General features: G+C 44.7%; 4 protein-coding genes across 14 annotated transcripts in view; 2 read left to right on the forward strand and 2 right to left on the reverse strand.

Annotated features, from left to right (window-relative positions):
• The window catches only part of LOC309368792 (uncharacterized protein), a gene marked incomplete at its 3' end in the record, with an annotated part of 476991 nt that overhangs the window by 311863 nt on the left and 140189 nt on the right, over positions 1 to 24939 (reverse strand). The window lies entirely within an intron of this gene.
• The window catches only part of LOC309369064 (uncharacterized protein), a 126273-nt gene that overhangs the window by 76319 nt on the left and 25015 nt on the right, over positions 1 to 24939 (forward strand). The window contains exons 1-4 of one of the 11 annotated variants that reach the window (XM_081909651.1): positions 5746 to 6238; positions 7514 to 7595; positions 7828 to 7910; positions 8009 to 8135. The exons of 4 other annotated variants lie outside the window; for them this stretch is intronic. In XM_081909651.1, the coding sequence (XP_081765777.1) occupies positions 5837 to 6238; positions 7514 to 7595; positions 7828 to 7910; positions 8009 to 8135 (694 nt within the window). In that variant the 5' untranslated portion in view covers positions 5746 to 5836. Of the gene's footprint in view, positions 1 to 5745; positions 6239 to 7513; positions 7596 to 7827; positions 7911 to 8008; positions 8136 to 20959; positions 21342 to 21439; positions 21567 to 24939 lie in introns of those variants that run through there. 6 more of the 11 variants (XM_081909650.1, XM_081909652.1, XM_081909645.1 and 3 more) reach the window with 6 other exon arrangements.
• Positions 3042 to 24939, reverse strand: part of LOC309369288 (uncharacterized protein) — a 150952-nt gene continuing 129054 nt past the window's right edge. Inside the window, exon 2 of the mRNA XM_081910101.1 lies at positions 3042 to 4102. Coding sequence (XP_081766227.1) covers positions 3212 to 4102 — 891 coding nt within the window. The 3' untranslated portion in view covers positions 3042 to 3211. The remainder of the gene's footprint in view (positions 4103 to 24939) is intronic.
• The window catches only part of LOC309369055 (uncharacterized protein), a 291502-nt gene continuing 285229 nt past the window's right edge, over positions 18667 to 24939 (forward strand). The window contains exon 1 of the mRNA XM_081909626.1: positions 18667 to 19112. Within this exon, the coding sequence (XP_081765752.1) occupies positions 18726 to 19112 (387 nt within the window). The 5' untranslated portion in view covers positions 18667 to 18725. The remainder of the gene's footprint in view (positions 19113 to 24939) is intronic.

Raw genomic sequence — 24939 nt, forward strand, 5'->3', positions numbered from 1 at the left:
TCACCCAGCACTTCCCTAAGTTTTATGAAGTCAGCTTTCTTAAAGTCAAGAAATTGAGTCCTAGTATGCTTGGCTGCTCCTTTCCGCTGTATAGTAAACTTCAGAAGAGCATGATCACTTGCGCCTAATGATCCTTCCACTTCTACCCCACTAACAAGGTCATCGACATTGGTTAGGACCAGATCTAAAATGGCTGTTCCTCTTGTTGCTACTCCCACTTTCTGGACAATGAAGTTGTCTGCAAGGCCAGTGAGGAATCTGTTTGACCTTATGCTCTTGGCTGAGTTTGACATCCAACAAATATCCGGGTAATTGCAGTCCCCCATTACTACTATCTCCCTTCCTTTTGCATGCTTGGCCATCTGTTCCAGGAAGGCATCATCTATGTCCTCCGTTTGGCTTGGGGATCTATAGTAAACTCCCACAATGAGGTCACTGTTATTCTTCTCTCCCTTGATTTTGACCCAAATGCTCTCACTTTGGCTTTGAGTTTCTAAATCTTGGATCTCTTCACAGGTATACACATCCCTGACATATAACGCCACTCCTCCTCCTTTCTTGTCTGGTCTGTTTCTCTGAAATAGATTGTATCCCTCCATTATTACATTCCAATCGTGGGACTTATCCCACCAGGTTTCAGTGATGCCTATTATGTCATATTTAGTTTGCTGTACCAAGAGCTCAAGCTCATCTTGTTTATTTCCCATGCTTTGTGCATTAGTGTACAGACATTGAAGTCCATTAATCATTCCCCCGTTTCTCTTATTTAAGGATTTTTTTCCCCCACCACTAGGTCTGCGTGCTGTTTGCTCCATTTGGTCTATGACATTTAGATGATCATCTTCATCAATTGATAGACTCCTACCTTCAGTGTGATGGTCATCCGAACTGAATTCGCCCATTCCCGTCCATTTTAGTTCACTGATGCCCAGGATGTCAATATTTATTCTTGCCATCTCATTTTTGACCACCTCCAACTTACCCAGGTTCATGGTTCTTACATTCCAGGTTCCTATGCAGTATTTTTCTTTACAGCATTGGACTTTCCTTTCGCTTCCAGGCATATCCGCAACTGAGCGTCCTTTCGGCTTTGGCCCAGCCGCTTCATCAGCTCTGGATCTACTTGTACTTGCCCTCCGCTCTTCCCCAGTAGCATGTTGGACGCCTTCCGACCTGAGGGGCTCATCTTCCAGCGTCATAACTTTTATATGCCTGTTGTCTTTGTCCATGGAGTTTTCTTGGCAAGGATACTGGAGTGGCTTGCCGGTTCCTCCTCCAGGTGGATCACGTTTGGTCGAAACTCTCCACTATGACCTGTTCATCTTGTGTGCCCTGCTCGGCGTAGTTCATAGCTTCTCTGAGTTCTTCAAGCCCCTTCGCCACGGCAAGGCAGTGATCCATGAAGGGGATCAACAGGGATATGGGGCGGTAATTCTTAAGTTGTGTCTTTTCAGTCTCAGATTTCGGTATAAGTGTAATAAAAGCTTCTTTCCACGATTCAGGTATCCTTTTCCCTTCCAAGATCTCATTACAAACCTGCTTTAATGGTTGAATTAACTCCTCTTTCAAAATTTTGTAGTATTTTGCAGTCAACCCATCTGGCCCTGGAGATTTTCCCAACTGCATATTCTGAATGGCACCTTCAATCTCCTGTTCTGTAATTTGATGGTTCAACATTATCTTTTTTTCTTGAGAGATTTTTTGTAGACCATTAGTTCTTATAAATTGGTCTATATCCGTCTCTTTCTGTGGCTCTTGTGTATAAAGTTGTTTAAAGTATCTCTGGAAACACTTTCTAATTTCCTCTGGATTCTGAATATTCCTTCCTTCTATCTCCAAATTTGTGATGGTATTTAGTTTCTGTCTCTTTTTCAACTGCCAAGCTAGCAGTTTTCCACATTTATTGGCCGATTCAAAAGTTTTTTGCCTCATCTGTTTGATTTTCCATTCCACTTCTTGATTTATCATTTTCATAAACTGTACTTGATACAACTTAATTTCTCTCCGAATCTCTTGTGATTTGGGTTTAGATCTTAGTTTAATCTCACCTTCTTTTATTTTCTCCAGAATTTTATCCTTCTTCTCATTTTGAGTTCTCTTTTTTATTGCATTCTGCTGGATTAAAAACCCTCTCATAACCGCCTTACTTGCATCCCAGATTACTCTTTTTTCAACCGTGGTATTCAAATTTAATTCGAAATAATCTCTCAAAGTCTTTTGAGCCTTCTTAATGACTTCGTGATCTCTTAGTAAGGTGTCATTCATCCTCCATCTGAAGGAGCCGACTGGTGTTAGTTTCATTACCATCTTTACAGCATTATGGTCGGAGCAAGTCTTTGGGCAGATTTCTACCTTGGTTATCTTCGGTACCAGTCCTCTAGTTGTCCAAATTTGGTCGATTCTAGTCCATGTCATTTTGGCCTCAGAAAAGAATGTGCCCTCTCTTCCTAGGGGGTTCTTAATTCTCCAAGTGTCAATCAAATCCATATTGTCAGTCAATTCAAAAAAGGTTTTCGGAAGTCTGCCATCTTTGGTAATCACCTCTCTCTGTGCCTTGTCCATATTCGTAGATACCACCCCATTCATGTCTCCCATCATGATAATGTTATAGTCCATATAGTCCAACAATGTCTCATGTAGTTTCTTAAAAAACTCCGCTTTCCCCTCGTTCGGTGCATAAATTCCCAGAATTAGAATTTTTTCTCCTTGGGATTGAATTTCAATTGCTAAAATTCTGCCTTGTTCATCTTTAAACACAAATTTTGGTGATAAGCTTTCTTTTGCATAAATCACCACTCCCCTCTTCTTGACTTTGTCCGATGAAATAAATTCTTGGCCTAGTCTTTTATTAATCAATACTTTCCTATGAAGCCTAATCACATGTGTTTCCTGTAGGCATATTAAGTCCAATTGCTCCTTTTTCAATAAATGAAACACTTTCCTCCTTTTTTCTGGGGAGTTTAAACCATGAATATTCCAACTTAATAGTTGCAGGGACATGTTGTACTGATTTTATCTTCCTCCTACTGCTCCCAAAAGTATATATCCCGCCCTCCCCAGCCGAAGCTGGGCTCAGGGCGGCTAACAACAATCAAAATAATCCGACATTCTAAAACATTCATTATAAAATTAATTAAATCAAATTAAAATCAAATTAATGGCAACCATCAAGCCAAATTCTGTGCAGATTGCCGATTGCCAGAGGAGGGGGTCAGGCTGCGCCCTGACCAAAGGCCTGGTGGAACAGCTCTGTCTTGCAGGCCCTGCGGAAGGATGTCAGGTCCTGCAGGGCCCTAGTCTCTTGTGACAGAGTGTTCCACCAGATTGGAGCCGCGGCCGAGAAAGCCCTGGCTCTAGTTGAGGCCAGCCTAACCTCTTTGTGGCCTGGGATCTTTAGGATGTTTTTATTTGCAGACCGTAGATTTCTCTGTGGGACATACCAGGAGAGGCGGTCCCGTAGGTACGGGGGTCCTAGGCCGTATAGGGCTTTAAAGGTTAAAACCAGCACCTTAAACCTGATCCTGTACTCCAACGGGAGCCAGTGCAGCTGGTATAATACCGGATGGATATGATCTCGCAGCGAAGACCCCATAATGAGTCTCGCTGCGGCATTCTGCACCTGCTGGAGTTTCTGGGTCAGTCTCAAGGGCAACCCCACGTAGATCGAGTTACAATAATACAGTCTGGAGGTGACCGTCGTGTGGATCACAGTGGCTAGGTCAGGGCGAGAGAGATAAGGAGCCAACTGCTTAGCTTGGCGGAGATGAAAAAATGCCGCCTTTGTTATAGCTGTAATCTGCGCCTCCATAGAGAGGGAGGTATCGAAGATTACACCCAAACTCTTAATGGACGATGTTGGCACTAATTGCACCCCCGCAAGAGATGGGAGTTGCCCCCTCAATCCCATATCGCTCCGTCCCAGCCAAAGGACCTCTGTCTTCGAAGGATTTAACTTCAACCGGCTCCCACGTAACCATGCAGCCACAGCTTCCAAACATCTCGTCAGTGTGTCTGGGGCCGAGTCAGGATGGCCATCCATCAACAGATAGAGTTGGGTGTCATCGGCATACTGATGGCAGCCCAGCCTAAAACTCTGGACAAGCTGGGCGAGGGGGAGCATAAAGATGTTAAAAACATCGGGGAGAGAATCGCACCCTGAGGCACTCCACACACCAAGGAGTGGCGCGATGACAATTCCCCCTCCAAGCGCCACCCTCTGTCCCCGACCAGAGAGAAACGAGCGCAGCCATTGAAGGACTGTGCCCTGGATCCCCACGTCGGCAAGGCGGTGGACCAGGAGTTCCATTTTTCACAAGATACTCCCTTGTCAGTCAGTTCTGACTTCATGCATTGACTGGAAGGCAGGAGCAACCAGGCTGATTCATCTCCCAGAAATCCCTTCCGCTGCCTCCACATTTTGCATTGCAATCTTCCTTCTAGGAGGGCTAGAGGCTGCTTCCTCCTCCTCCTCCTTTCTTCTCCTTTTTAAAAAGGCCCTTTCCACCTGGCCTAGGGGGTGAGGCCCAGACTCATCCTGCCCTACTGTGTTAAATATGTATTCTGTAGTTGACCTCCTTTGTAAGGTTTTATTTTGACATCTTTATAAGAATATTTGTTTTCTGCTATGTTGCTTTGACTATAGACTATATATTTGACTTTCTTCCAATGGTTTTATTTCTATTTTATTGATTTTGTGGGATGTGAAACTGCAGTCAAGTAGAACATTCCTAAAGGGGACACATTAGGGGATGTTTTCTACCCCTCAGGAGAAGACTTCCTGTTTCCTCCTGAGCTGGGACAGACTTCCACCACATGTGACTTGAAGAGGGTGCAGTCTGTTGTACTAGCATGGAGGAGCACACGGCCTCCATCTTCTGATCAGTGTGTCTTCTCCATTTTGTATGTTGCTGTGTGTTTGGAGAAGTGACTCTTTAGTGGCAGTCATTTGGGACTAACTTCTTTATGGAATAGTTCTAATTGTTATGTAACCTAAGCCTGCCTTCAGGGATATGTCTGTGAACGCGTACGAATCTGTGAGTACACTACTTTTATATTAACGTGAATCAGATTATTGTGTTTATTCATTTAAGAAGAAGAAGAAGAAGAGTTTGGATTTGATATCCCGCCTTTCACTCCCTTTAAGGAGTCTCAAAGCGGCTAACATTCTCCTTTCCCTTCCTCCCCCACAACAAACACTCTGTGAGGTGAGTGGGGCTGAGAGACTTCAAGGAAGTGTGACTAGCCCAAGGTCACCCAGCAGCTGCAGGTGGAGGAGCGGAGACGTGAACCCGGTTCCCCAGATTACAAGACTACCGCTCTTAACCACTACACCACACTGGCTCTTAAAAGGGATTGGAAGGGATTTTACCAGGAAGGAATCTTTAATAGCAAGACTCAGATGAGTCAGCAACAAGCTGATTGCTGCGTAATCTAAAAAAGGGGGATGTATGGAACTAGAATATGTAACTTGCTAGTGCATGTTAGAAACCATGTCATTCAATAATATATCTCCTTCTAACTCCCCAATTATCCCCACAGATTTAATATGCTGTAAACCACTTTGAGATTTCTCTTTAAAATATAAAGTGTTATAGAAATTTACATAAATAAAATAGCTCATGGTTTGGGCTGTGGTGCAGTCCAGCCCTGGTTCCCTCCAAGACTCATCCATGCTTGCTCAGGGAACCTTTTTCTTCTCCTGATATTAGACAACTTTTGTAACTGAACAATGTATTTGCTTTGTAGGATTTGCTAGCGCCTCTCCTTAAGACAGACAGAACTTGGCAGAAGACCAAAGCGTTCCTTCCGATCTCTCAGAGGCTTCCTGAGAGCACAGATGGGTCAGCGAGATTCAGCTGGCCCTGGAACAGAAAGAGGCCATGCCATCCAAACTGGGAGCAGTGGGGGGTTCTGGGGAAACTCTGTGCAGAAGATCCTGGGTGTGGAGGACACCCTCCGCTCAGAGGTGCAGAGCCAGCAGTTGAGGCAGTTCTGCTGCCAGGAGGCCAAAGGACCCCGAGAGGTTTGCAGCCGACTCTACCAACTTTGCCATCAGTGGCTGAAGCCAGAAAGGCACACGAAAGCTGAGATGCTGGATCTTGTGATCTTGGAGCAGTTCCTGGCTGTCCTTCCGCCAGAGATGGAGAGCTGGGTGAGGGAATGCGGAGCGGAGACCAGCTCCCAGGCAGTGGCCCTGGCCGAAGGTTTCCTCCTGAGTCAGGCAGAGGAGAGAAAGCAGGTGAGAGAGACTTTCCTCTGGATACTCCCAAGGGGCTCCAAACAAGACAGAGAACATCCCATAATGGTCTGCTGATGGCCCATCCTTTTTCTGAGAAGGCGTCCATGGAATGAGTTCTGACATCCTTAAAGCTGTTGGCCCTGACATTCATTTTTTATTTTTTATTTTTTTAATATATATTTTTATTAGTTTTCCAATATAAAACTATACAAAACAAAACATCCAATTTATCACCAACATCTTTTTTTTTTACTTCCATCAACATGTTTGAGAATTCTCCGTCTTGATCACTTCTTGCACATTTCTTAATTTAATATTGCACTACAATAATATCTTAATTTACCTTATTTTTTAAACAATATTTCTACCATACATTCTCACAGAGCTTCCTGAAAGCTTATAAATGTTATCTGGTCATCACATATAGTTTTCATATAATCTGTAAATTTAATCCAGTCTTCAGTGAATCTCTGGTCTCGTCGGTTCCGGATCCTTCCTGTTAATTTATCAAGTTCTGCGTATTCCATTAATTTCATTCTCCATTTTTCAATCATAGGTAATTCTTGTTTCCATTTTTGGGCCATTAGTATTCTTGCTGCCGTTACTGCGTATAAAAATAACTTCCATTCTTTCTTATTAATTTCATTTCCTATTATTCCTAATAGAAAAATCTTCTGGTTTCTTAACAACTGTATATTTCAACATCTTTTTTAACTCATTATATATCCTTTCCCAAAAGCATTTCACTTTTTTACACTCCCACCACATATGGTAAAATGTTCCTTCTTTTTCTTTACACTTCCAACATTTATTACTTACTTTATACATTTTTGCTGATTTTACTGGTGTTACATACCATCTATATATCATTTTCATCACATTTTCCTTTATTATAGTACACGCAGTAAATTTCAGTCCTTCATTCCACAATTTAACCCAGTCTTTAAATTGTATATTATATCCAAAATCTTTGGCCCAATGGATCGTAACCGACTTAACCTCCTCGTCCTTTGTATACCATTCCAATAATAAGTTATACATTTTAGACATTTTTTTTGCGTCATTATTCAATACTTCCAATTGATATTTTGATTCCTTGTCGGTAAAACCTCTTTCTAATGCATCTTTTTTAAACATTTCATTAATGTTTCATTAATTCTCTCCAGAGAGAAATCCCGCTTGTCTTCGCTCCCGCGATCAGCCGGAATTCTCTCTGACATTCATTTTTAAATCCTTCTCCCCATTCTCTCTTTTGAATCCTTGTTTCTTTTTCAGAGAAAGGATCTCTTTGCAGAAATGGACCAGATTTCTTCTGAGGCAGGGAGGCCTCCGTTGGACACCAGAGAGAGGCCACTGGGTAAGGAGGAAGGTGGTGTTTCTCTGTTTGGTCTCATTCTGTTGGTTTTCCAACTCATCAGAGGAGGGAAGATATATTTTTTCACACATAACATCTCTAATGCACCCAAATATCCAAATGCACTCAGCAGGCGAGACTTTCTCAAAGGCCCCTGTGTAGTTTGAGATGCACTGATTTACCTTCGAGACAAGAAGGCACTCTGGGTCTCCCCCTTACCTTTTTTCTCTTGCAGGTGACACAGTGATACTGGCTAGACCTCTTCAACCATCTCTGAATGGGGACAGAATGGAAGCAGCGGCTGTGGAACCAGATCAGGTCAGGGGAAGCCAAGGGGTGGAACAATGTCCTAGCTCAAGGAGTGGTGGTGAACAACAGTGTTGTCTCAGAGTAGGACATTTCCCTTCTTTTTTTAGGGTCCAGTGTGCTTTGAAGATGTTGCTGTTTGTTTCACGGATGAGGAGTGGGCGTTGCTGGATCCTGACCAGAGAGCTCTGCATAAGGACGTCATGGAGGAGAATTGTGGGATCATGGCCTCTCTTGGTAAGGCTCCTAGTGGAATCATAATATCAGTTTTCAAATTCTAAACTCCATATGTGACGAACCTCATATATTTTCACAGACCTCAACAGCGCCCCCTACAACACTGGATATTACAGTATCCCCCCCCAAAAAACCCTTGAATAGTAAATTACTGTTTTTTCTGTGAATGTTCTTCCTCCCATTGCAGCTTATTAAACAAGCAGCAGCCTGGTCTGAACTCCCCAGGCTCTTCTGACTGTAAACTTCAGAGTTGTTGGGGAAGTTGAAGTAGCTTCTGTCAGGTTTTCCGTTTTTGTTTTTCCTCCCGTCAGTCTTTGGTTGTCCAAAGAGAAGACTGACATTGGAAATGGAGGGGATGCCGTGATGGAGCCAAACAAAATCGATTCAAGAGAAGAGCCAGGCATATCGAATCACAGGTTCCCCAAAGGATGTCGGTTGATCCCCGTTAATTAATGCACCCAACCCTTCAGAAAACCATCCGTCTAGCCCACTTGTGTTATGCCTCTATTACCAGAGTTAACAAGTATTCTTCCTTAATTTCTCCCTGAGGTGCTAATACATTTCTCTTCATTGTAGATAGAGATGGACTGGAAATTAACAACATGGGTGACCATGACAAAATCCCCACAGTGGAGAAGCTGAATAAATATATTGAATGTGGGGAAAGTTCCTTTTCCACTTCCCATCAAAGAAATCCCATTGGGAAGAAACCCTATCAGTGCTTTGAATGTGGAAAGAGCTTCACTCACAGCCACCATCTCACTTCCCATCAAAGAATTCATACAGGGGATAAACCCCATCAGTGTGTGGATTGTGGAAAGAGCTTCAGTCACAGCAGCAGTCTCACTCGCCATCAGAGAATTCATACAGGGGAGAAACCCTATCAGTGTGTGGAATGTGGAAAGAGCTTCAGGAATAGCTCAAAACTCACTTCCCATCAAAGAATTCATACAGGGGAGAAACCCTATCAGTGTGTGGAATGTGGAAAGAGCTTCAGGAATAGCTCAAAACTCACTTCCCATCACAGAATTCATACAGGGGAGAAACCCTATCAGTGTGTGGAATGTGGAAAGAGCTTCAGTCAGAGCGCCAATCTCACTTACCATCAGAGAATTCATACAGGGGAGAAACCCTATCAGTGTGTGGAATGTGGAAAGAGCTTCAGTCAGAGCGCCAATCTCACTTCCCATCAAAGAATTCATACAGGGGAGAAACCCTATCAGTGTGTGGAATGTGGAAAGAGCTTCACTCAGAGCCACAATCTCACTTCCCATCAAAGAATTCATACTGGGGAGAAACCCTATCAGTGTGTGGAATGTGGAAAGAGCTTCACTCACAGCGACAATCTCACTTCCCATCAAAGAATTCATACAGGGGAGAAGCCCTATCAGTGTGTGGAATGTGGAAAGAGCTTCAGGAGGAGCTCCTCTCTCAGTTCCCATCAAAGAATTCATACAAAGTTCCCAAAACCCGTCATTATACAGCTTTCAGCGCCAGGGAAAAACTCATCTCTTTAACCAGTCCTTTGGCTGATGGACATCTATTGCCCTTTTACAATGTGGTGGGGAGGTGGGGGTTACAGGTTTTGGGGGCGGTGTTTTGTGTTTCATTCTGTGGTTTTATGTTGTAACCGTCCTGAGACCTGTGAGTGTAGGGAATGGGAGCCAACTCTTAGAGTCTGAGGGCACTTTGCCCCCCAATAAGATATGTGAGGGGGCCACCCCCCAGTTCATAGGAACAGCCATTCAAATGGCATGCTTGCACCGCATCCTGTGACTCTTTAACCGAGGCGGGAATTGCTAAACCCCTCCTATATTTTATTCAAGTTGGCAGCCCTGCTATAGGGCGCTATAGAAGTCAAATAAATGCATAAATAAAACAAAACGATCTTGGTCGCCTTCTTTTGCACTTGTTCCAGCTTGTCAATATCCTTCTTAATATTAGCATTTTTAAAAAAATTATGTGCCCTTCATGGCTTTCTCAAAAACAAGTCAAGCTAGAGAAATCTGTCTTATTTCTTTTTCTTCTTTTGGATGGAGTTACAGACTGTTTCTCAGGGGACTGCTGTGGTAATAGTGCATCTTAATTTCAGTAAGGTTTTTGACAAAGTCCCCCGTGATATTTATGTGAGGAAGCTGGTAAAATGAGGCTGAACTTGGTAACTGTTAGGCGGATTTGACTGACCGAACCCAAAGAGGACTCCTCCATGGTTCCTCATCATCCTGGGGAAAAGTGACAAGAGGGGTGCGGCAGGGTTCTGTCTTGGGCCTGTTGTTGTTCAATGTCTTTATGAATGAGTTGGATGAAGGAACTGATGGGATGCTCATCACATTTGCAGACGGCAAATGTGAATATATAAATTGTTAAAACTGTTGCAGGAATCCACCCAGCACTCATGGGAAAATGTATCGTGGTCTTTTAGAACAGGCACCCCCAAACTCGGCGCTCCAGATGTTTTGGGACTATAGCTCCCACCATCCCGAGCTAACGGGACCAGTGGTCTGGGATGATGGGAATTGTAGTCACAAAACATCTGGAGGGCCGAGTTTGGGGATGCCTGTTTTAGAATAATGAAATGAAACTTTAACACATGACATGCTGAAAGTCTGAATTTCCATCAGGACAAGTTCCTTTTTGTTTACTGTTGTAACTATTGCTTTCTGAATATTTATCTTCTGTACCATGAAGATAAAGAAAAATAATGTTTTTAAAAAAGGAGATGGGGAAATCATGTGTACTATTCCATCAATCTGCTTGCATGTGTTGAGTTTTATTTGGAGACTGTAACTCCCAGTAATTTCATTATCTGTATGTATGTGTTTCTGTGTGTTCAGCACACATGATTGCAGGTGAGACTGAGTAAAACACTTCATCGGAAAAATTAGAAGCATCTAATGTTCCCTGGACTTTTAATAATAATAAAAACAAGATGAATGATTACAACTTAAGAACAAAATTAAAATACAACATTGAAATATTGAAACATTAAAATATTAAAATGTAGCCTCATCGCAGGAGGAGAAGGAAAGGAAAAAAGAAAGAGAGGGAGGGAGGGAATCAAATTGGCTCCAAGCCAAAGGCCAGGTGGAACAACTCTGTCTTACAGGCCCTGCGGAAATAAATCAGATCCTGCAGGGCCCTGGTCTCATGAGGCAGAGCGTTCCACCAGGCTGGAGCCATCACTGAAAAGGCCCTGGCTCTGGTTGAAGCCAATCTAACTTCCTTAGGGCCCGGGACCTCTAGGGTGTTGCTATTTATGGACCTTGAGGCTCTCCGTGGGGTATACCAGGAGAGGCGGTCTCGTAGGTACGAGGGTCCTAGGCCGTGAAGGGCTTTAAAGGTCAAAAGCAGCACCTTAAATCTGACCCTGTACTCCACCGGGAGCCAGTGTAGCTGGAAAAGCACTGGGTGAATCTGCTCCCATGGCAGGGACCCTGTGAGGAGCCTCGCTTTCTGCACCCGCTGGGTGCGCGAAGGGGATACTGTTACCCTACGAGAGATGGCGCCCCCGGGTTTCTCCGTCCTCCACCAGTCGCGGACTGTGGGCCGGGGGGGAGGGGTGGCATTATTAATCTGGGAAGATTGTTCTTTCAGGGCTCTACCATCGTCATCGTCACCCTGATAGATTCCGTCAAGCCTTGCGGGACCTTTCTGCCCATGGCGACTCATTGACTGAGCTTCTTGAGGGCTGGAATACCCATCTCCTGGCAGCCATCAATGAGATTGCACCTAAGCGCCCTCTGCGACCCCGCAGAAACCAGGCTCCCTGGTTTACCGAGGAGCTCCGGAAAATGAAGCGGGACCTCAGACGGCTAGAGCGAGTATGGCGGGGTGCCCGTGACAGAGCTTCAAGAACATCTTATAGGGTTTTTATGAAAACCTACGAGATGGCAGTGAAGGCTGCTAAGAAGTCCTACCTATCAGCCTCCATTGCATCCGCTAGCTCTCGCCCGGCGCAATTATTTAGTATAATTCGGTCTTTAACGTCCCTCGAAGGACAGCCAAATTTAAATAACAAATTGACACACAGCTGTGAGGCGTTTGCGAGCTTTTTTGCAGAGAAGGTCCTGTTGCTCCGCCATGACCTCCCTGCCAATTTGGATACAATAAAGGAACTGGAGGCCCCTCGACTGTCCTCGGGTCCAGTATTGGACCACTTTGACCGGATAGCCCCAGCCGATGTGGACAGATTCCTCCAAGCTGGAAAGCCCACCACCTGTCCTCTTGACCCGTGCCCGTCATGGCTGATTAGAGCGTGTCCAGACGAGGTACGGGCCCCCCTGGGGGATATCATCAATTTGTCCCTTGGCACCGGGATATTCCCAGGGGAACTGAAGGAGGCAGTGGTGCGCCCGCTCTTAAAGAAAACATCATTAGATCCTTTAGATCTATCCAATTACCGCCCGGTTTCGAATCTTCCATTCCTGGGTAAGGTGATTGAGAGAGCGGTTGCTGTACAGCTTGGTAGGTTTCTGGATGAAACATCGGCTCTGGATCCATTCCAGTCCGGCTTCCACGCTGGTCATGGGACCGAGACGGCTCTGGTTGCCCTAACAGATGATCTTCGTAGACAGCTGGATCGAGGTGGGTCGGGGCTGCTGATTCTGCTAGATCTGTCAGCAGCTTTCGACATGGTCGATCATGAACTCCTGGACCACCGCCTTGCCGACGTGGGGATCCAGGGCACAGTCCTTCAATGGCTGCGCTCGTTTCTCTCTGGTCGGGGACAGAGGGTGGCGCTTGGGGGGGAATTGTCATCGCGCCACTCCTTGGTGTGTGGAGTGCCTCAGGGTGAGATTCTCTCCCCGATGCTTTTTAACATCTTTATGCGCCCCCTCGCCCAGCTTGTCCGGAGTTTTGGGCTGGGATGCCATCAGTATGCTGATGACACCCAACTCTATCTGTTGATGGATGGCCATCCTGACTCGGCCCCAGACGCACTGATCAGATGCTTGGAAGCTGTGGCTGGATGGTTACGTGGGAGCCGGTTGAAGTTAAATCCTTCGAAGACAGAGGTCCTCTGGCTGGGACGGGACGATATGGGATTGAGGGGGCAACTCCCATCTCTTGCGGGGGTGCAATTAGTGCCAGCACCGTCCGTTAAGAGTTTGGGTGTAATCTTCGATACCTCCCTCTCCATGGAGGCGCAGATTGCAGCCATAACAAAGGCGGCATTTTTTCATCTCCGCCAAGCTAAGCAGTTGGCTCCTTACCTCTCTCGCCCTGACCTAGCCACTGTGATCCACACGACGGTCACCTCCATACTGGATTATTGTAACTCGCTCTATGTGGGGCTGCCCTTGAGACTGACCCAGAAACTCCAGCAGGTGCAGAATGCCGCAGCGAGACTCCTTACGGGGTCTTGGCTGCGAGATCACATTCATCCGGTGCTATACCAGCTGCACTGGCTCCCGGTGGAGTACAGGATCAGGTTTAAGGTGCTGGTTTTAACCTTCAAAGCCCTATACGGCCTAGGACCCTCGTACCTACGGGACCGCCTCTCCTGGTATGTCCCACAGAGGAACTTACGGTCTTCAAATAAAAACATCTTGAAGGTCCCAGGCCACAGAGAGGTTAGGCTGGCCTCAACTAGAGCCAGGGCTTTTTCGGCTGCGGCTCCAACCTGGTGGAACGCTCTGCCACAAGAGACAAGGGCCCTGCAGGACTTGACATCTTTCCGCAGGGCCTGCAAGACAGAGCTGTTCCGCCAGGCCTTTGGTCAGGGCGCAGCCTGACTCCCTCCTTTGGCAATCTTTACAAAACTTGAATTTATGGTTGCCATCAATTTTGATTTTAATTAATTTTTATGTTTTTATAATTGTTGCACTATTTTAGTGTTGTTAGCCGCCCTGAGCCCGGCTTCGGCTGGGGAGGGCGGGATATAAATAAAATTTATTATTATTTATTATTTCTGGGACAGCTTCAAGGGCAGCCCCGCGTAGAGCGAATTACAGTAGTCAAGCCTGGATATGACCGTCACGTGGATCACTTTTAGGGCAATGCATGGTGCTTTTGTTTGACAAATAAAAATCTGGCTGCTCCCAAAGACTTGTCTGTCTGTCTCTGCACCACAACACTGCTTTGGAACGGCTTATTTCTGATTGGTGGTAAAAATGACTATTGGCTGGTGCTGGTGCTTGAGGATGATGAACGGTACTTAACGAAAAAAGCTTGGTTTACAAAAAATTCCCTAAAGCCACGTTTCTAGGGCTAGGCGAGCCGTTGTCCTGGTCCCACTCATCTTATGGTGGACTACAAAGCTCTTAACAGCTTCTGATCAGATTGCCTTCCCCCATGTATTCCCAACTCAACTGCTTTGAGAAAACTGGCCCAGTTACCGGTTCCACATAAAACACCTGTACTTGTGAGAAAGCAAAGTTTTAGTGTGGCGACACAGGTAGACTTTGGAACTCCCTGCCTGCAGTTCTATTTTATTCCTTTTTATTTTTTGGGTGCCTGCAAAAATAAATAAATGTTTGCTTAGGCAATCCCATCCAGATATTTAAAATGTGGACATGCGTTTTAATCTCATTCTCAGCAAACGGTTCATTTGTAATTGTTTCTGAATATTTTAAATAGTTGTGTGTAACTTCTTTTACTGATGAAAAAGTTCTGTATGTGTGTGTGTGGGGGGGGGGGTGTGACACCGGGTACCACCTGGCCTTGCTGTGCCTCTGGAGCTGGAGCTGCAGAATTGGTCCTTTTCCCTGCAAGCTGCTCCTCCACTTTCCGGCCAAGGGAGGGAGATGCTCAGAGTCCAGCCAAGAGCCTCACCCCCAAAAGGATATCTGGGCATTGGCGCAGCCAGGGGGGCAGCTGGCCCCCCGAAATCCATAAGAAATAATAAGAATCTGAGAGAGGGCTGAGCTGGAGGGACTCGGCTTGGCAAGGGTTAAAGAGAACCGAGCTGCCTTCCTAGAGAGGACAGGAAGGGGGGGCAGGTCCTCCAGAGCCAAGGCCCCTCCCTCCCCAGTCCTTCCCTGCAAGGAAGGGGGGGGTGTTGCTTTGGGGTCTCTCCTGCCTCGCTCTCCCCTCCTGGGATCTGGTGAGTCTCCTCTCTCTCTGGGATCTGTTGGGGGTCCCAGGGCTGGGGCAGGGGAGGGGGCCTGGGGGGCCTGATATGCTCCTGCAGGGGGGGGGACCCCAAGTCAGGGAGGAGGAGAGGGTCCTGCCAGGGAGGGGCCAGGTCTGCCACGCTCTCCTTCCTGGAGATCAGAGGATCCCAAACTCATTTGCCCCCCCCCTTTCAGAAAAGATCTCCCTTCTTTAAACAGAGGAGTCCCTGGGACTTTAACTCTGTGTGACGTCACTCAGCCTCATTGCACAACAGAGGAAACATCTGCAAATGGTTTTCCAAAGCTGGACGAGGAGGTGGACTAGCCCCCCCCCCAAAAAAAAGGTGTCAGAGAAAGGCCAGGAATAAAGAGACGGATCCCAGTCCAGAGTCTGGCTGCTGCATTGCATCCCTGTTTCCCAGTGTCTCCTAGGGCAGCTCCCCACACAGGCCACTGCAGCAATCCCCTCGCACCCAGAGCATGGCATCCCAGGACCACATCCTCTCTCTCCCAAGGGGATTGTTGCTGGAAAACCAGCCGAGTCGGAAATGGGCGCTGCTACTCACTGAGCCTCCAGGGACCTTGGCATCAATGGCTGTGTGTGTGTGTTGAGCTATCTAATAGAATACTAGTACTAAATTACCCACCTAAATTTCAAGGGAGGTGTCTTTGGCTCTGCCCACTTGGCCCTCAGGGGATTGGCCAGATACATTCCTGGCCCTCAGAGCAAAGAAAAAGGGACCGCACCCCAGGAGTCTGTCTGGAGAGCGGCAGAGAGTCCAAGTGCAAGAAAAGGAGACGGAAGCAGGGGAGAAATGTGCTTGGAAGTGGGGGTGGGGGGAGAGCAACTCCTGAGGACCCCCGGGTGAGGACCCCAATGAGAGCCAAGCATCCATTATTCAAAAGATGCAAATTATTCCCTTAGGAGTCAGTTTCTGTGTCTGTCTTTCAAGGGCTGCCTCGCTGGCCCCTGCTGGGATCTGGTGAGTCTCCTCTCCACTCATTTGGCCTTCCACTCCCCATTTGGGGGGGGAGAGAGAGAATGACACCAAGGCAGGATAGAGCAGGAATATGACTTCCCATGATCTGGACTCGAGACTTCAGTGGATGCTGCCTAGAATAGCGCTAGCTTTCTTCTTCTTCTTTTGCATTCATCACAGGTGGGGACAAGCAAGCGATTCCAGCTGTTTTCACCAGATTTAGCTGGCTCCCCCCCCCCATTTTTCATTCTGCAGTACTAAGTGGGAGAAGCTGCAATAAGTTCAGAACTCTGCATAGATTAAGATAAGAGCCAGAAGCTGCAGACTCTGCTTGGAGACCTTGCCCAGCTTGTCTTTAAAACCCCGAAATTCCTCCATGATGGCTTTCTTGTCAACTTTCGCATTGCTAGGCAATGCTTCTGTTATTTCGCTCAGTTCTTCTTCTCCGTTGTTACTTGTAGACTAGATTCCCTTTCTCCTGTGGGGAAGGAATGGGGTCTGTGATGCAGACCCCCCAAGTGTCTCTATTTCACAGGGACAGTCCTGGATTTTGCAACACATCACAGCACTGAATAAAACAATCCGGAAATGGGCTTCACATGTAAGTCAGACCAAGCCCAGAGAATAAAACATCACCATAAGCAGAGAACATGGACTCAGCGCATCAGGTCTTAAAGGAGCCTGAGAATTTTATTCACTGACTGACTCCTCTTAGATTTCACCCACTTCCTTCCAGATCACAAAAATGGCACATTTAACACATGTACAAAATTTCAAAAGCAGAATATAAATATATACTCCCTGTTTCATTCCTTTATGCTGCTCTGCCTTTCACAAAACCTGTGTCCTCGGCCCAGGCAAATTCTTGGTGGATTAACATTTTTCCTGTGAGGATTTCTATCACTATTGCTGGTGCTGGTAGCCTCTTCTGCCTCATTGTCTGGTTTCCTAACAATTTTGGCATTGGTGCTAAAAAAAAATCTAAAATGTTTTTCCCCCATACTGTATTTATTGACAAAGGGATTTTGCAGGATTCTTGGGTGCTCAGTAGAGAGAGAAGAGGGTGTGTAAACTTTATACAACTTTATACACTGTATTTGCTTTGTAGGATTTGCTAGAGCTTCTCACTAAGACAGACAGAACTTGGCAGAATCTGGAAGGGTTTGACAATAGATTTGGTTGGCATGCATATATATGGTATGACAAGGCAAAAACTCATAAAGGGTTCAAAAACCATATTGTTAGGAAAGCACTATATAATGTTTGGACTCGTTATAAAGATTTGTTGGAAAACAAAACCCCTAGGTGGTTGTCACCAATGGAAGCTAAGGAGGTGAAAAAACTTAATATGGTATCTAAATGGCCAAAATATTGCGAAATTTTAGAGCAAGATGGTGGAAAAGTTAAATTACAGAGCTATGAGAAATTGAAGTTTAAAGTACAAGATTGGCTTCATTACCACCAAATAATGGAGGTGTTTAAACAAGACAGGAAAATTGGCTTCCAGATGGAGAGGTCAAAATTAGAAACAGAATTGTTAGAACCCAATACTAAGAATTTGTCAAGAATGTATAACCTGCTGCTGAAGTGGAATACACAAGATGAAACAGTTAAATCAGCCATGATTAAGTGGGCACAAGACATTGTTCATGACATTATGTTTGCTGACTGGGAACAGTTTTGGACCACCGGTATAAAGTTCACGGCATGTAATGCCTTAAGAGAAAATATTATGAAAATGATTTATAGGTGGTACATGACCCCAGCCAAGCTTGCGAAAATTTACCATTTGCCCAATAATAAATGCTGGAAATGTAATGAGACTGAAGGTACTTTTTACCACCTTTGGTGGACTTGCCCGAGGATTAAGGCCTTTTGGGAAATGATCTATAATGAAATTAAGAAGGTTCTTAAGTGTACCTTTCATAAGAAACCAGAGGCTTTTCTCCTGGGCATGGTCGGCTAATTGGTGTCAAGGAAGGATAGGACGTTTTTCATGTATGCTACCACAGCAGCAAGGATCCTTTTAGCAAAGTATTGGAAGACGCAAGAACTACCCACGCTGGAAGAATGGCAGACGAACGTGATTGACTACATGGGACTGGCGGAGATGACTGGCAGAATCCGAGACCAAGGAAAAGAGACGGTGGAAGAAGATTGGAAGAAATTTAAAATATATCTTAAGAACTGTTGTAAAATTAATGAGTGCTAAAATGTCAAGGGAACGGAAAATATAGAATTACAGCTGTAATTGGTCAAGTAAGAGAAGAAAGTAAAAAAGAAAAGGAGTAATTAGTTAAATGAGGGGTTGCTGAAGAAACATTAGAACAGGGATGCAGAAAAGGGGAGGCATGGGGAAGTCCAGGAACTAAGTTTATGAAAAAGAGGTTCTGAAATTATACTTGTGTATATGTTTGTTTGTTTATGTATTGTGTACTGTTTTGTTTTTTTAATTTGTGTTGGAAAATCAATAAAAAATTATAAAAAAAAAGAACTTGGCAGAAGACCAAAGGGTTCCTTCCGATCTCTCAGAGGCTTCCTGAGAGCATAGATGGATGTGCGAGACTCAGCTGGCCCTGGAGCAGGAAGAGGCCATGCCAACCAAACTGGGAGCAGTGGAGGATTCTGGGAAAACTGTGCAGAAGATCCTGGGTGAGGAGGACACCCTCCGCTCAGAGCTGCAGAGCCAGCAGGTCTGCTGCCAGGAGGCTAAAGGACCCCGAGAGGCTTGCAGCCGACTCTACCACCTTGACCATCAATGGCTGAAGCCAGAAAGGCACACGAAAGCTGAGATGCTGGACCTGGTGATCTTGGAGCAGTTTCTGGCTGTCCTTCCCCTGGAGATGGAGAGCTGGGTGAGGGACTGTGGAGCGGAAACCAGTTCCCAGGCGGTGGCCCTGGCTGAAGGTTTCCTCCTGAGTCAGGCAGAGGAGAGAAAGCAGGTGAGAGAGACTTTCCTCTGGATACTCCCAAGGGGCTCCAAACAGGACAGAAAACATCCCATAATGGTCTACTGATGGCTCATTTTTTTTTCTGGGAAGGCATCCATGGAATGAGATCTAACATCCTTCAAGTCTTTGTCATTCTCTTTGTAATATTTCTCACCCTTCATTCTCTGTTTTGAATCCTTTTTGGTCTTTCAGGAAAATTTTGCAGAAATGGACCTGGATTCCTGTGAGACAGAGAGGCCTCTGTTGGACATCAGAAAGAGGCAACAGGGTAAGGAGGGAGGAGTTTTTCCTCTCTCCATTTGGTCATATTCCTTTGGCTTTGAACAGGGTGGATTTGAATCAAATCATTTGTTTTTTACAGAAAATCTCATTCTTGCTGGTATAATGTTAATATTTACAACCAGATGAAGGTTACATTTTTAGAATAATAAATTTTCAGAGTGGTTGTTACAGTTTTATCAAAGATTACTGATTTGGTTAGAAATACATAGATAATTATGGAATTATTGTCAGGTTTAATAAGTTAGCTGCTTATATTTGGACAACTTTTCTGCTGTACTCTATTGGAAGGAGAAAAATAAATAAATAATCATTTCCTTAATAACAATTTGAATAATTTATTTAACTAAAACAATAACATTACAGCATATGTATCTGTCAGGGAACTGCCATCGGAGCCAGGAGTGGAGGTAAGGCTCCCCAGCGATGCCGGAGAAGGGCCCAGCAGGGATAGAGGGAACTCAGCTACTGAGGAAGGAAATCAGCGTGACACCAGGAAGAAAGGGGAGCAGGGGAGGGCTTCGGAGAGATGGCTCCAGGACTCTTCCACAGAGACCAGCGGGGAGAGCACGGGTCCTCCGCTGGCCACGCCCACCCTGCGCAGAAGACTTCCGTGCAGGGAGGCTAGGCGGAGACTTGGCGTCGAAGAACTTTTATGCTGGAAGAAGTTCAGGAAACGCCCACTGACGGATTCTGCCAGTGACTGACACAGCCACGGAGTAAGGGCTGTGCAGCCAGGGAAAGGTTCAACCAGGCAACCTTGCCTAGAGTAGCGGCAACTTACACACGAGCAACCCCAATTCCCTTTACAGTATCCATGTTTTTTAACTGGCGTACAGTAGTTAGAGATTTTATTGTTTGGACAGTGCCAGTTGAGCCCTGGGAAGAAGGGCCTGGAACCTGTCAACTCTTATTAGTTGACTGGCCAGCACTTCAAGGTCTCGTCAGGGACTTGCAGATCCCAGTTACCACCCAAAGATCCCAAGACTTGTGGAGTATTCTTCTCACAAGGTTGCACTTTTATTTTTACTGCTTCACACTTAGCTACTTGTGCAGATCTATTCCACTCCAAACAATCTGTTCATTGAACCTCTTGGAACTTATCATTTAAGAGTAAAGGGTTGATTCTGTGTATATAAATTTGCAAAGGAAGAATAAGGTGAATGTTTTCTCCTCAACTCTGTATGTTTATTTTATAACATTTTTCCTGTGAAGAAAAGGCATGATTTCTTTGTGGACACAAATTCACGCTTTTAAGAACTGCAAAAACAAACATCTGTGATAATACCTTCATGTTAGAAAAACTGCCCCAAATATTATTATAGAAACCTCTGGAATTGCATGGCATTGTGAATGGATTAATGGAATTCATTTACCAAAAAATTTAGACATTGTATATAAAGGCTCATGCTACATAATTAAAAACAAATCCTTATTTCCTTATGAATAGCCTTTGGACTATAATGTTACTTAAATAGAAAACTATCAATAGAAAGATTTTTCCTCCAAAAGCAATTTATTTTTAAAAATCAGATTTAAATTTTTAAAAATCCAAATTAAATTTAAAAAAAACCTGTTTATTTTATATATTTTTTAATCATTGCTTTTCTAATCCACCATGGTTTTGAAACTCATCTGTGGGTTCTTTTCATCTTTTATTGGGGGAGATAGTGGGACCAAGAGCCCAGAGGAGGGGAGATATATTTTTCACAACTAACATCTGAAATGCACCCAAACATCCAAATGCACTCAGCAGGCAAGACTTTCTCAAAGGCCCCTGTGTAGTTTGAGATGCACTGATTTACCTGTGAGACAAGAAGGCACTCTGGGCCTCCCCCTTACCTTTTTTCTCTTGCAGGTGACACAGTGATACTGGCTAGACCTCTTCAACCATCTCTGAATGGGGATAGAATGGAAGCAGCGGCTGTGGAACCAGATCAGGTCAGGGGAAGCCAAGGGGTGGAACAATGTCCTAGCTCAAGGAGTGGTGGTGAACAACAGTGTTGTCTCAGAGGAGGACATTTCCCTTTTTCTTTTAGGGTCCAGTGTGCTTTGAAGATGTCGCTGTTCGTTTCACGGATGAGGAGTGGGAGTTGCTGGATCCTGACCAGAGAGCTCTGCATAAGGACGTCATGGAGGAGAATCATGGGATCGTGGCCTATCTTGGTAAGGCCCATGTGGGATCATAATATCTGTTTTTAAATTCAAAACAGCTCTCTATGATGAACCTCATATATTTTCACAGAATTCAACAGTGCCCCTTACAACACCTGGGATTTTAATATTGCCACCATTAACCTTGAACAGTAAATTACTGTTTTTTCTGTGGATGTTCTTCCGATGGGTTGCAGCTTCTTAAACAAGTATCATTCTGGTCTGAACTACCCAGACCCTTTTGACTGCAAACTTCAGAGTCATTAGGGAAGTTGAAGTAGCTTCTGTCTAAAGTAGGCTTTCTATTTTTGTTTTTCCTTCTATAAGCTTTTGTATGACAAAAGAGAAGACTGACAAATCTGGAAATGGCAGATTGTTCTGTGTTTATGTATTTTTCTTTGTGTGTCTTTGTATTCCTTTTTATGCACAATAATAAAATAATAGTAAAAATAGTATGTATATATAAAAAAAGAACAGTAACAAAAATGCAAAACAGAAAGAAATTTAGAAAACCATTAGAAGGGGTTGAAGGAAGTCTAAGGCTGTCAAAGCCAAAGATTTATTATGTGGTTTTTGAGCTGCTATGTTGGAAAATATGTGCAATTGATAAAAATAATATATATATTTTAAATTATATATCACAGGTTCCCCTAAGGATGTCAGTTGAACCCCGTGAATAAATGCACCCAACCCCTTAGTAAAACCATCCATCTAAACCACTTGCGTTATGCCTCTATTACCAACGTTAACAACTATTCCTCATTCATTTCTCCCTGAGACTCTAATCCATTTCTCTTCATTGCAGATGGCGAACGACTGGAAATCAAGAACAAGGGTGACCACGACAAAATGGAGAAGCTGTATCAATATCTTGAATGTGGAAAAAGTTCCCATTCTACTTCCCATAAAAGAAATGCCATTAGGAAGAAACCATATCAGTGCTTGGAATGTGAAAAGAGCTTCAGTACAAGCTCCTCTCTGAGTTCCCATCAGAGAATTCATACAGGGGAGAAACCCTATCAGTGCGTGGAATGTGGAAAGAGCTTCCGTAAGACCCATCATCTCACTTCCCATTAAAGAATTCATACAGGAGAGAAACCTTATCAGTGTGTGGAATGTGGAAAGAGCTTCAGTCGGAGCACCGATCTCACTTCCCACCAAAGAATTCATACAGGGGAGAAACCCTATCAGTGCTTGGAATGTGGAAAGAGCTTCAGTATGAGCTCCCACCTCAGTTCCCATCAAAGAATTCATACAGGAGAGAAACCTTATCAGTGTGTGGAATGTGGAAAGAGCTTCAGTCGGAGCACCGATCTCACTTCCCATCAAAGAATTCATACAGGGGAGAAACCATACGATTGCTTGGAATGTGGAAAGAGCTTCCGTCGGAGCAGTGATTTCACTTTCCATCAAAGAATTCACACTGGGGAGAAACCCTATATATGCTTGGAATGTAGAAAAAGCTTCAGTACGAGTTCCTTTCTTACTTCCCATCAAAGAATTCATACAGGGGAGAAACCCTATACATGCTTAGAATGTGGAAAGCGCTTCCATCAGAGCACCGATCTCACTTACCATCAAAGAAGTCATACAGGGGAAAAGCCCTATCAGTGCTTGGAATGTGAAAAGAGCTTCAGTACAAGCTCCTCTCTGAGTTCCCATCAGAGAATTCATACAGGAGAGAAACCCTATCAGTGTGTAGAATGCGGAAAGAGCTTCAGTATGAGCTCCTATCTCACTTCCCATCAAAAGATTCATACAGGGGAGAAACCCTATCAGTGCGTGGAATGTGGAAAGAGCTTCCGTAAGACCCACCATCTCACTTCCCATCAAAGAATTCATACAGGAGAGAAACCTTATCATTGTGTGGAATGTGGAAAGAACTTCAGTCGGAGCACCGATCTCACTTCCCATCAAAGAATTCATACAGGGGAGAAACCCTATCAGTGCTTGGAATGTGGAAAGAGCTTCAGTATGAGCTCCCATCTCATTTCCCATCAAAGAAATCATACAGGAGAGAAACCTTATCAGTGTGTGGAATGTGGAAAGAGCTTCAGTCGGAGCACCGATCTCACTTCCCATCAAAGAATTCATACAGGGGAGAAACCCTATCAGTGCTTGGAATGTGGAAAGAGCTTCAGTATGAGCTCCCACCTCAGTTCCCATCAAAAAATTCATACAGGAGAGAAACCATATAATTGCTTGGAATGTGGAAAGAGCTTCCGTCGGAGCAGTGATTTCACTTTCCATCAAAGAATTCACACTGGGGAGAAACCCTATATATGCTTGGAATGTAGAAAAAGCTTCAATACAAGCTCCTCTCTGAGTTCCCATCAGAGAATTCATACAGGAGAGAAACCCTATCAGTGTGTAGAATGCGGAAAGAGCTTCAGTATGAGCTCCTATCTCACTTCCCATCAAAAGATTCATACAGGGGAGAAACCCTATCAGTGTGTAGAATGTGGAAAGAGCTTCAGCTATAGCTCCCATCTCACTTCCCCCCAAAGAATTCATACAGGGGAGAAACCTTATCAGTGCATGGAATGTGGAAAAAGCTTCAGTCAGAGCTCCCATCTCACTTACCACCAAAGAATTCATATGAAGGGCAGAAAAACCCTTCATAATACCACTTTAGTCGCCAGCCAGATATGCGGCTCTTTAACCAGGTCTTTGGCCGATTGACATCTAATGCCTTTTTTAAATGTTTGGAGGGGGAATGTAAGGTGTTTTTTTGTGTATGTGTATTTTCATTTTATTATATTGTGTTTTTATGTTGTAACCACCCTGAGACCTGTGGGTGTAGGCTATAGGAGGCAACTCCTAGAGGCCATGGGGTCTTTGCCCCCTCCCATTATAAAATATTTTAGGAATCCGAGCGGCAGGAAGGCACTGAGTGTAAAAGCACTTTGCTTATCTGTAACCCTCCTACGCAGCCATTAAGAAGCAGAGGGAGTTCTGTTTATTAGAATGAATTTGGAACTAATATACAGACACGTGCTGTAAAACACGTGCTGTAAAAGACGTGCTGGTGGCTGATTAGCTGCTCTCTCTGTGCAAAGGTCAGAGGGGGCAGGGTTTCTGTTGAGTCAGGTGATTAGCTGTGGGAGGAGCTTATCAGAGTTTGCAGGGCAGCAGGTGAAGGAGGAGCAAAAGGGTTTTCTTGTGTGTGTGTTTCTTTGTGGCTGGCGGCGCGCATAGTTTGATCCATATTTTAGATTTAGGGGAGCTAGTCTCAAACATTTGTTGGGGGAGACCTAGGTTTTTTTGGGGGGATCTATTTGTCCTGTCTTCACGCTTTTTATGATGGAGGACCGCTGTAGTCACCCCCAATGACACGTTCTCAAGATGGAGGGTGAGGGAACAGCTGCAGTCGCCTGTGGTTCCT

This window comes from Podarcis melisellensis, assembly GCF_964234715.1.
Source record: "Podarcis melisellensis genome assembly, chromosome: 4".
NCBI lineage: Eukaryota > Metazoa > Chordata > Lepidosauria > Squamata > Lacertidae > Podarcis > Podarcis melisellensis.